Source organism: Oncorhynchus mykiss, chromosome Y, assembly GCF_013265735.2.
Source record: "Oncorhynchus mykiss isolate Arlee chromosome Y, USDA_OmykA_1.1, whole genome shotgun sequence".
Lineage (NCBI taxonomy): Eukaryota > Metazoa > Chordata > Actinopteri > Salmoniformes > Salmonidae > Oncorhynchus > Oncorhynchus mykiss.
The window spans coordinates 27137364-27149194 of NC_048593.1; the positions used below are offsets into that span (position 1 = coordinate 27137364).

At 42.4% G+C, this 11831-nt stretch overlaps 1 protein-coding gene and 1 pseudogene across 1 annotated transcript; one reads left to right on the top strand and one right to left on the bottom strand.

Annotated features, from left to right (window-relative positions):
* Positions 1 to 1769: 1769 nt before the first annotated feature.
* On the bottom strand, positions 1770 to 7368 carry LOC110509896 (annotated as a pseudogene).
* Positions 7369 to 7980: 612 nt separating this feature from the next.
* LOC110509895 (protein FAM136A) lies at positions 7981 to 10341 on the top strand. The gene is made up of 3 exons (XM_021591092.2): positions 7981 to 8327; positions 8529 to 8669; positions 8757 to 10341. Exons 1-3 carry the CDS (start codon positions 8241 to 8243, stop codon positions 8943 to 8945), a joined length of 417 nt encoding a protein of 138 aa, XP_021446767.1. The 5' UTR covers positions 7981 to 8240; the 3' UTR covers positions 8946 to 10341.
* Positions 10342 to 11831: the final 1490 nt, after the last annotated feature.

Consider the following 11831-nt stretch of genomic DNA (forward strand, 5'->3'; position numbering starts at 1 on the left):
TAGTAGCAAGCTACACGGCTTTGTTAACTAATACAAACACTACGAAGCTTTGAATTTAGTTAAACTACCACCAAGCTATGACAAAATGTAGTTAAATTAGTAGTTGAATTACATGTAGTGGAACTACTCCCTAGCACTGCAAATGTCACAGAGCAAATGGCCTCATCTGCAAATAGAAAAATGTGGTTTGGGCTCTCAATGTCCAGTTTGTGAAGAACATGAGGCGATTTGCATCTTCGGGCCTGGCAGGGCATGTATTGAATAATTAAAGATGACATTCATCTCTTCAGTGTGTTGGCTCTTTAATATGATTGGAAACAGTGATTTCAAGTAATTTTATTTTAGCTGAAAAGCCATAGAAAACTGTCAAATAGAGCATAAAACATATCACAATTACAAATTCTAATTTCAAAATGTTCTACAAACGCTTGCATTTGATCTGTGCCAACTTCTGGGATTCAAATCAGCTGGTCTCAAAATACTCTCCCTCTTCCATCAAATATCGTTTTTACATGTCTAAACATTAGGGACTTTGCTGTAAAAGTATTCTAACAAAGTGCACTATCTACTATGGTTGTACAGTATCACACATTATCACAAAGAAACCCTAAAAACATCTAAAAGTTAATTAGAAAGGCTGAACCAACTATGGTTATTCTCAAACTAATTCTAGACAAATGACAGAGAAATGGGTATTTTACCTCCCAGAACAGAAGACAATTATTTTCTGAAGGATACTTGTCACTCACAGTAAAATAAATGTACTTTGTGTTCTTATACTTCACTTTGGTCCCCATGGAAGACTCGTTTTATGGTACAATTTGCTCATCGCATACATGACAAAAACATTCCAAAAACAGAGACTAAATATTTTCTGAAAGCAAGTAGAAAGGCTGATTCTCAGATGTAAAGAGCATTGCTTAGTAATTTCAAAGGCACAATTTTGAAATATCTAAATACACTACAGTACATTTTCAAACGACATCATGTGATCAATGTGAATATGCAGTCTAATTGCTTTAATTACATTTCTAACATGAAAACATTTTAAACTAGAAAAAGTACAGGTGTTTGTTCTTCGTGGTTGTTTTCATCATTGTACACCACCAAAACTTTTCCAATTATCTGTTGGCCAATTAAATTGCAAAACCACAAATTTCACCAACCAATTTACTTTACAATCTTTTCAACACTATACCAGAGGTAGAGCGCTTCAGACACAGCAGGAAGACATACAGAAATGCGTTTAGATGGTTCACTCGTCACAGGGTACATTTTCCAGATGTATTTGACACTCATTTCTAAAAGTTAGCAGTATCTAAAGCAGCTACTGTGTATATTTGAAAACCCAAGTGCCTTGTCTTTTCAATCATTTTACTTTTAGCCTGTAGTATAGCATAGTTCCCTATGCTGTTGTCACAGTGATCATTCTATTCAGTACAGTACAAGAATATCATCTGCTGAAAATTGTGCACTAATGTTGCAGTTGATATTATTTAAGTTGACTTTTTCAATTAAAAAAATACATCAAATCAAATGGATTTCTTCAGTGTTAGATTCATAATGAGGCAGAACACCCCAGACTAGTATTCACCTGACAGGAGTGTTTTACTGTGGAATATATCAGAATTATATTATTGGCATCTCTCATGATTCACTCTTCTCCGCCTCTGCTATCCCTCCCTCCCTCCCTCCCTCCCTCCCTCCCTCCCTCCCTCCCTCCCTCCCTCCCTCCCTCCCTCCCTCCCTCCCTCTTCATAGCTCTCCCCTCAGACGTGTGTAGGTCCTCCTGGTCGAACCTGCCCATGCTGGTGTGCCAACAGTGCCAAGTTCCTGGCTGAGATGGTGCTTATTTCCATGATGCTGGCTGCTCACTCCACAGTGTTCAGGTAGTACAGGCGTTCATGAAGGATGAACGGAGAGGTCCCGCCGTGGGGTGGACTGTGAGCGGGATAGGAACATGTCCTGGAGCTGCTCCTGGGACAGAGGCTGAGAAGAAAACACCTTCCACACCTTGCTCTCATTGACTGGCGGGCATGAGTAGCCTGGTGGTATGTGTACGGGGTCAATGGAGCTCAGACTGTTGATGATGGAGTCTGTGGTGAGAATGTCTTGACACACTGAAGGTAGAGGTATCTCAGGTCCCCTGGTAGGACACGTTAAGGAGGCCAGTCTGGGGGAGGTGCCCAGGGTACTAGGAGGGGATAGGAGGGGAGAAGCCTGCAAAGGTGGAGAGGTGAAGCTTGCAGGCTTTCCCTTGTGGAGAGATGTGGCCACAATCACTATGTAATTCAGGGAATGTGTGAAGCCAGATTCCCAAACATAGTTCACCTCCTAAAGAGTGGCTGTGGTAAAAGTGGTAAAAACTCATCGTGTTTGGAGGACAAAGAATGCTGAGTTGCATCCAAAGAACACCATACCTACTGTGAAGCATGGGGGTGGAAACATCATGCTTTGGGGCTGTTTTTCTGCAAAGGGACCAGGACGACTGATCCGTGTAAAGGAAAGAATGAATGGGGCCATGTATCGTGAGTGAAAACCTCCTTCCATCAGCAAGGGCATTGAAGATGAAACGTGGCTGGGTCTTTCAGCATGACAATGATCCCAAACACACCGCCCGGGCAACGAAGGAGTGGCTTCGTAAGAAGCATTTCAAGGTCCTGTAAGTGGCCTAGCCAGTCTCCAGATATCAACCCCATAGAAAATCTTTGGAGGGAGTTGAAAGTCTGTGTTGCCCAGCAACAGCCCCAAAACATCACTGCTCTAGATGAGATCTGCATGGAGGAATGGGCCAAAATACCAGCAACAGTGTGTGAAAACCTTGTGAAGACTTAGAGAAAATGTTTGACCTCTGTCATTGCCAACAAAGGGTATATAACAAAGTATTGAGATACACTTTTGTTATTGACCAAATACTTATTTTCCACCATAATTTGCAAATAAATTCATTAAAAATCCTACAATGTGATTTTCTGGATTTTTTTCTTCTCATTTTGTCTGTCATAGTTGAAGTGGCCTCTCTCATCTTTTTAAGTGGCAAAACTTGCACAATTGGTGGCTGACTAAATAATTTTATGTCCCACTGTAGGTCTGTAGCAGTTTGGGTCTAGAGTGTCACCCCCTTTGAAGAGGGGGATGACCGCGGCAGATTTCCAATCTTTGGGAATCTCAGACGAGATGAAAGAGAGGTTGAACAGACTAGTAATAGGGGTTGCAACAATTTCGGCAGATCATTTTAGAAAGAGAAGGTCCAGATTGTCTAGCCCGGCTGATTTGTAGGGGTCCACATTTTGCAGCTCTTTCAGAACATCAGCTAACTGGATTTGGGTGAAGGAGAAATGGTGGGGGCTTTGGCGGGTTGCTGTGGAGGGTGCCGGGCAGTTGACCGGGGTAGGGGTAGCCAGGTGGAAAGCATGGCCAGCCTTAGAGAAATGCTTAATGAAATTCTCAATTATAGTGACAGTGTTTCCTAGCCTCAGTGCAGGTGGCAGCTGGGAGGAGGTGATCTTATTCTCAATGGACTTTACAGTGTCCCAGAACTTTTTGGAGTTAGTACTACAGGATGCAAATTTTTGTTTGAAAAAGCTAGCCTTAGCTTTCCTAACTGCCTGTGTATATTTGTTCCTAACTTCCCTGAAAATGTGCATATCACGGGGGCTATTCGATGCTAATGCAGAATGCGTTTTTGTGCTGGTCAAGGGCAGACAGGTCTGGAGTGAACCAAGGACTATATCTATTCCTAGTTCTACATTTTTTTAATAGGGCATGCTTATTTAAGATTGTAAGGAAGGCACTTTTAAAGAATAGCCAGGCATCATCTACTGACGGGATGAGGTCAATGTAATTCCAGGATATCCCGGCCAGGTCGATTAGAAAGGCCTGCTCGCAGAAGTGTTATTCGGGAGCGTTTGACAGTGATGAGGGGTGGTCGTTTGGTCGCAGACCCATTACGGATGCAGGCAATGAGGCAGTGATCGCTGAGATCTTGATTGAAAACAGCAGAGGTGTATTAGGAGGGCGAGTTAGTTAGGATGACATCTATGAGGGTGCCCGTGTTTACGGATTTGGAGTTGTACCTGGTAGGTTCATTGATCATTTGTGTGAGTTTGAGGGCATCAAGCTTGGATTGTAGGATGGCTGGGGTGTTAAGCATGTCCCAGTTTAGGTCACCTAGTAGCACGAGCTCAGAAGATAGATGGGGGGCAATCAATTCACATATGGTATCGAGGGCACAGCTGGGGGCAGAGGGAGGTCTATAGCAAGCGGCAACAGTGAGAGACTTGTTTCTGGAAAGGTGAATTTTTAGAAGTAGAAGCTCAAATTGTTTGGGTACAGACTTGGATAGTAATACAGAACTCTGCATGCTATCTTTGCAGTAGATTGCAACACCGCCCCCTTTGGCAGTTCTATCTTGGTGGAAAATGTTATAGTTAGCGATGGAGATTTCTGGGTTTTTGGTGGTTTTCCTAAGCCAGGATTCAAACACGGCTAAGACATCCGGGTTGGCAGAGTGTACTAAAGCAGTGAGTAAAACGAACTTAGGGAGTAGGCTTCTAATGTTAACATGCATGAAACCAAGGCTTTTTCGGTTACAGAAGTCAACAAATGAGAGCACCTGGGGAGTGGGAGTGGAGCTAGGCACTGCAGGACCTGGATGAACCTCTACATCACCAGAGGAACAGAGGAGAAGTAGGATAAGGGTACGGCTAAAGACTATACGAACTGGCCATCTAGCACGTTCGGAACAGAGGGTTAAAGGAGCAGGTTTCTGGGCACGATAGCATAGATTCAAGGCATAGTGTACAGACAAAGGTAGGGTAGGATGTGAGGACATTGGAGGTAAACCTAGACATTGAGTAATGATGAGAGAGATATAGTCTCTATACAGACGTTTAAACCAGGTGATGTCATCGCATATGTATGAGGTGGAACAACATGGTTGGTTAAGGCATATTGAGCAGGGCTAGAGGCTCTACATTGAATTAAGACAGTAATCACTAACCAGAACAGCAGTGGATGAGGCATATTGATATTAGAGAGGCATGTGTAGCCAAGTGAACATATGGGTCCAGTGAGTGGTTGGGCTGACTGGGGACACGGCAATTCAGACCGATGTTAACACGCTAACAGTTAGTAGGTCGGGGCTAAACAAGCTAGCAGTTAGCAGACCGGGGCATGGGTCTTCCCCTGCTAGTGACACCACCTCTGGAGACATCACACCACACATTTCGCAAGATTAGTTCAGTTCCCTTATGTTTTCAATAGTGATGTGAGTTTGTGAACAATTAGTTATTTCTGAACTACTCTTTTTACTGACTCATCGTTCATTTGAGTTGTTTGTTTGTCTGTCCTGCTGGCTGCAATGAATACAGCAGGATTAATAAGTGCTCCCCCGACTCAGCGGCTCCGGAGACGTGCTCCGACAACCAACTGTCTATCAGTGTGCACAGGAAAATGTATAATGCAGCATAGAGAAGAAAAAAGACACTGATAATTGATTGCATGGTGCAAGAATGACTGCAATTAATTTATTATTGAATGTTATGATGGACACAACTTTGTAGAACCAAAACATAGAGCCTGCTCAACAAACTTGAACGCGAGAACAAATCATTGTTTGGGGGGCTGCAGCGAACGATATTGTACTAATCCCTCACGGCAGTCAAGCAATTTAATTTTAATGTTTTTTAATTTTACCTTTATTTAACCAGGCAAGTCAGTTAAGAACAAATTCTTATTTTCAATGGACTAGGAACAGTGGGTTAACTGCCTGTTCAGGGGCAGAACGACAGCCCCTGACCTTGTCAGCTCGGGGGTTTGAACTTGCAACCTTCCGGTTCCTAGTCCAACTCTCTAACCACTAGGCTACCCTGCCGCCCCGCCTAATTGCATTCCGCCAAGAGTCATCCACAATCTAGTCCGGTCGCTGACACATCTATAGACTTAATTTCAAAGGTATCAAGAAATATTGTATGTGTATGCCTAGCAATTACAAATGTAGGCCTACATTGTTAGAAACACACTTTTATAAGTCTTAGTCCAAAATGACAGCTCCAATAAACCTGTGCTATGGTGAACAAGGCTTGTAGAATCATTATTGTTTCAGGGGGGTCCTGCGTGTTCTGGGAAATACTGAATCAAATGAACTAAATGAGTTGTTCTTTTGACTCAACAATTTGAAAAAACCTGAGTCAGTAAAAAGGGACGAACTTCCTGTCACTAGTTTTCATTGGATGGCCACATAAGAGCACTCAAAACCACTTATCGAACTTAAGTCTTTTGTTAAAAACGCACCCTGAAAAAACACTGGTGCGGACACTTTGGCCATAATTCACAGGTGCCACGACGTCGTTGAGGAAGCTCTGAGAAATGTCCTCCCCCAACATGGCCTCCTCCAGCATCTGATTGGCTAGTGTGAGGAAACCGTCACCACCCATTGCATGCAGGAGCTTCTCCACACTGGTGAACTGCTGGTAGATTCTGTAAAAACAAGAATCAAAACATCACCTACCTACAATTAGCATTCTCTCATTAATAACATGTTTATTTCATACTAAAGGTTTTGACTGCTGTACTGTAAATAGACAGGTAGCAGAAACTAAAGTCTCACCTCATGAACTTGTCCGGAACACTGTCCACCCACATTTGCATCAGCAGGAAGTTGAACCTGTACTGCTGAAGCAGGTGCAGAAAGTTCACAATAAACCAGTCACTCTCTTCAAAGGTAAGGTCCTTTCCATGGGACATCCCATCTCTGGGAGAGACCTGAGATAAACAGGGGAGAAATATAGATGAGTGTTATATTAGTTCATCTGTGCACATGTACAGCAGGAACAAACAAGTGTATTTCTGATAGGCTAACATGTCTCACCTAGTTTTTCAAGGAAGTGCTTCATGTGCAGGTTTAGGGTTGAGGAACTGCGCCCCCCCCCTGTCTCGTACTCATAGCCCCCGATGTTCTGGGTGGCCAGTCCCCCCCCCCACCCACCACCACAGTGCCTGGCTCAAACACATCGAACTTCACCACTGTCTCACGAAGTAAGCTGTTGCAGTGCCACCGATGCCCGCTCCAACCACAGCTCTACAATGTCATTCAAAATCCAAGGGGAGTGAAATGATACATTCACAAGTGAAAAAATGTGTCAGAAATATGGGTCCTCTGAAATATATATACTCTCTGGACCAATGGAACTAAATTCATGGTTGTTTTTGAACCTCCCTCACTGGATGCCATTGAAAAAGAAAATGGAATGTGGAGTCTGGACTGGGATTGGTTTACCTATCGTCTTGGGTGGATTTCTGAGTTTTGAAGCTGACTCTAGAGTCCCAAGAACAGGAGTGCCCTGATTACCGGGTTTTCGAAATCATCATGTCCTTTCAATTATTTCCAAGCAATGGCATCTGAGTAGAGAGTAAAGAAATCATCATTCAATGACAAAAATAACATAGGCTACATTCACAACTGATCAGTAGTCAGAAACATGTCACTTTAATACGATTGTGTGAATTGCTGAGTCAATTTAGGACAGATAGCATAGCCTGCTGCTGGTGGTGACATGGGTAGTAGAGACCTATCAAGTATTTAAATATCTCTGTCTGTGGTCAAAGGGCAGCACACAGTTGATATTTTGAGGAGCAGTCTTTCATGGTTATTGGCAAAAAATGAAAATGTGTGAAATTTTAAAAACATCTATATCACCCCACTTAGTTGGCTAAAATCAAACAATTAGAAAGGACTGATAAGTGTGCACTGCTCACCATTTCAAAAGTCAGTAGAGGAAAATATTCTCAAGGAGTTTTACTACGAGTTTACAGAGGATCTTTAAAACGCATCATGCTATTTACTCATCTTACTAGTAATTTAGTCAAAGTCGTTGAGAAAAATATATAGAATAAGCAGTGTTGTAAAAGTTTAAAGTTTGGACTTCAAACTAAGTGGGGACTTCGGTCAAAGACATCTATACTAACACATCGCGACCTTATTTGGAACCGGAAATTACCAAGATAATGCCGGAAAGCTAGAGCGGATGTGATGTAATTGCCACCAGAACGAAGAGGCATGGTTTCATGGAGGTGACCTACAGTTTGAAACAGTAATGTAACAAGGCTTGCGAATCTTGCAATAGCATACTGTATGTCATTGGTGTGGCTGTTATTTAGCTTTGCAACGTAGCCAAACCGTATCTTCTAACAGTTAGAATTCCGTTTGAATACCCACGCTACTGAGAGCAACGTTTGAAATGGCAGAGGCGCATCAAGCTCGTGTACAGAAAACCATAGAGGATATGGTTCAAAGTTTAGAACGGGACCACATCCGCAAGATGCAAGTAAGTGGTTATGGAAATGCAATTTCAGCTATGTCCAAAACATACAATGCAATCCAGTATATTGTGCAGTGCATTATCTACAAACTTTGGTTTTACAAATCACCCTCTTTCTCCAGGCATAGATCATTTGCCACCTTTTATTGTCAACACTTAGGCTTATATCAGATGCACAGTTCAAATCTTTCTTGTGAATGTATCCAGGGACTCATGTTCAAGTGCAGTGCAGAGTGCTGTGAGCGCTCCACAGACTCCATGTCGCAGGTGCACAATTGTATTGAACGCTGCCACGCTCCTCTGGCGCAGGCCCAAGGACTAGTGACCAATGAACTAGAGAAGTTTCAGGTGAGTTTCATGTGGTGTACATAGAATTTGATACATAGAATTTGTAGTGATTGATTGTGATTAACATTCTGTCTCCCTCATGCCCAGGACCGGCTGACCAGGTGCACCATGCATTGCAATGACAAGGCCAGGGACCTGTTTGACTCTGGTGCCAAGGAGCCAGCCGTGCGGGCCATGATGGAGAACTGCGTGGGAAGCTGTGTGGACGACCACATCAACCTGATCCCCAGCATGACGCACAGACTCAAAGAGAACCTGGACTCTATTCCACAGTGAGGAGGAGGGAACAGCTTACTTCATATGCATGAGACAGGTTGGACTCTATACTTTAGTGACTGTCATCTGACTCAAATAACACAGAGGAAGTATAAACAGCAGACTCAAAGATGGTTCGTTATTATCACAGTGAAAAAGAGGGAGTTATAAATGGCAGATCCAATGCCTCAGTGAGGGAAAGGGACAGCTTGCAGGAATGAGATTTGGGTCCTGGTAAAAGGTTAATCAGGTCCATGCTGTCGGAGAGGGTGGGGGATATAGCTCAGCTCAGAGTCTGAAGAATCTACACATCCCCTGCAAACTGACTCTGTGTCTTTGTAGCACTTACTGTTTATTGGTTGAACTTACAGACCAGACAGGCCAGCTAAACTTACTCAGCAGAACTGTCTAACATCAAAAATTCCTGTGTCTGTGAACTGTGTGTAAAGGTATTTATTACATGTCCCGATAGCCTAGCTGTTGTATGATTGGAGTCTGTATTCTGCCTCAGTGCTCTAAATATTTGCAACCTGTTCCTCTCTCCTCTAGCACGATCTCTGTGCTGTTTGTTTTGTGGGAACCATGCATGTTCTGTGATTCTTTCCCTCGTCACTATATCTGTTTTTATATAAAAATGAAAGCAAATGGTGAAAACGGATGGAATTGCATTTTTATTGCCTTTTTAGCCTGAATTTTCCTTTTATCTAGCTGTGTCTTCTGGCAATTCATCAGAACTTTTTCACTAGAGTTGAACTTGATAGTAATGCACCAAACACACCTTATTAACATCCAGCTTTTGAAAATGCAGGTTTTAATAACGATAAGCATGGTGGAATAATCTCTGTATAATGTACAAATGGATGCACAGACACCAATGGTAAAAAAAATAATGAATTGACAGTAAATCTGTGAGGCTGTTACAGCATATCATGAATGACTGCAAAGACGAGTTGCCTAGTAGTTAGAGCATTGGGCCAGTAACTGAAAGGTTGGAGGATCGACTCCCCGAGCTGACAAGGTAAAAATCTGTTCTGCCCCTGGATAAGGCAGTTAACCCACTGTTCCTAGGCCGTCATTGTAAATTAGAATTTGTTCTTAACTGACTTGCCTGGTTAAAAAAAAGACAAGTGTAAAGGTAAGCCTTCACTGTAGATCATTACAATACTGCTATGCCAAAATAAATATATTTGTCAAACTCACTTTACAATATATTATGGCATGTTTATTACAATTATATCCAAAATTGAGATTAAACCTATGGTTTGAAAAAAAAATTGCCCCTTCTACCCCCCCTAAACATTTTTATCAACTGAGGATGCTTTTACATTCACCCTCCTGGTGACCAGAGAAAACCCTCCCCAACCATCCCCTTCCTGTGGGCCTGAAAGCAAACAATGTAAAAAAAAAAAAAAAAAAAGTCAAGTCAAAAGGCACATCTCAATATCAACTGTTAGAATTGCTGCACAAACCACTAAATGACACCAATGAGAAGAATAGACTTGATTGGGCCAAGAAACACGAGCAATGGACATTAGATTAGAAATTTGAGATTTTTGGTTCCAACCGCTGTGTCTTTGTGAGATGTAGAGTGGGTGAACGGATGATCTCCACACATGTGGTTCCCACAGTGAAGCACGGAGAAGGAAGTGTGATGGTGTTGTGATTTATTTAGAATTCAAGGCACACTTCACCAGCATGGCTACCACAGCATTCTGCAGTGATACGCCATCCCATCTGGTTTGCACTTAGTGGGACTATAATGTGTTTTTCAACAGGAAAATGACCCAACGCACCTCCAGGAGGTGTAAGGGCTATTTGACCGAGAAGGAGAGTGATGGAGTGCTGCATCAGATAACCTGGCCTCCACAATCACCCTACCTCAACCCAATTGAGATGGTTTGGGATGAGTTGGACCGCAGAGTGATGGAAAAGCAGCCAACAAGTGCTCAGCATATGTGGGAACTCCTTCAAGACTGTTGGAAAAGCCTTCCTCATGGTTGAGAGAATGCAAAGTGGGAAAAGCTGTAATCAATGCAAAGGGTGGCTACTTTGAAGAATCTCAAATATAAAATATTTTTTGATGTAACTTTTTTTTGGTTACTACATTATTCCATGTGTGTTATTTCATAGTTTTGATGTCTTCACTGTTATTCTACAATGTAAAAATAAAGAAAAACCCTTGAATGAGTCGGTCTCCAAACTTTTGACTGGTACTGTACACTAAACAAACATACAAACACAACATGTAAAGTGTTGGTCCCATGTTTCATGAGCTGAAATAAAAAATCCCAGATCCCAGAAATGTTCCATATGCATTGAAAGCTTATTTCTCTAAATGTTGTACACATTTGTTTACATCCCTGTTAATGAGCATTTCTACTTTGCCAAGATAATCCATCCACCTGACAGAAGCTGATTAAACGGCATGATCATTACACAGGTATACCTTGTCCTGGGGAAAATCAAAGAACACTTTAAAATGTGTGGTTTTGTTACACAACACTATGCAACAGATGTCTCAAGTTTTGCGGAAGCATACAATTGGCATGCTGACTGCAGGAATGTCCACCAGAGCTGTTGCCAGAGAATTGAATGTTCAGTTCCACAAGCATTCTGGCCCATGTTGACTCCAATGTACCACCCAAAAGGGGTGGACCATTCTTGATACACACGGGAAACTGCTGAGAGTGGAAAAACCCACTAGGTTTCAGTTCTTGACACAAACCAATGCACCTGGCACCTACTACCATACCTCATTCAAAGGCACTTGTATATGTTGTCTTTCCCATTCACCCTCTGAATGGCACACATACACAATCCATAACTCAATTGTCTCAAGGCTTGAAAATCCTTCTTTACCTGTCTCCCACCCTTCATCTACACTGATTGAAGTGTATTTAACAAGTG

Coding starts and splice junctions, on each gene's coding strand:
- LOC110509895 (XM_021591092.2), top strand. CDS start 8,241: ATGGCAGAGGCGCATCAAGCTCGTGTACAGAAAACCATAGAGGATATG. Junction 8,328..8,528: donor ACCACATCCGCAAGATGCAA/GTAAGTGGTTAT, acceptor GAATGTATCCAG/GGACTCATGTTCAAGTGCAG. Junction 8,670..8,756: donor ATGAACTAGAGAAGTTTCAG/GTGAGTTTCATG, acceptor CCTCATGCCCAG/GACCGGCTGACCAGGTGCAC.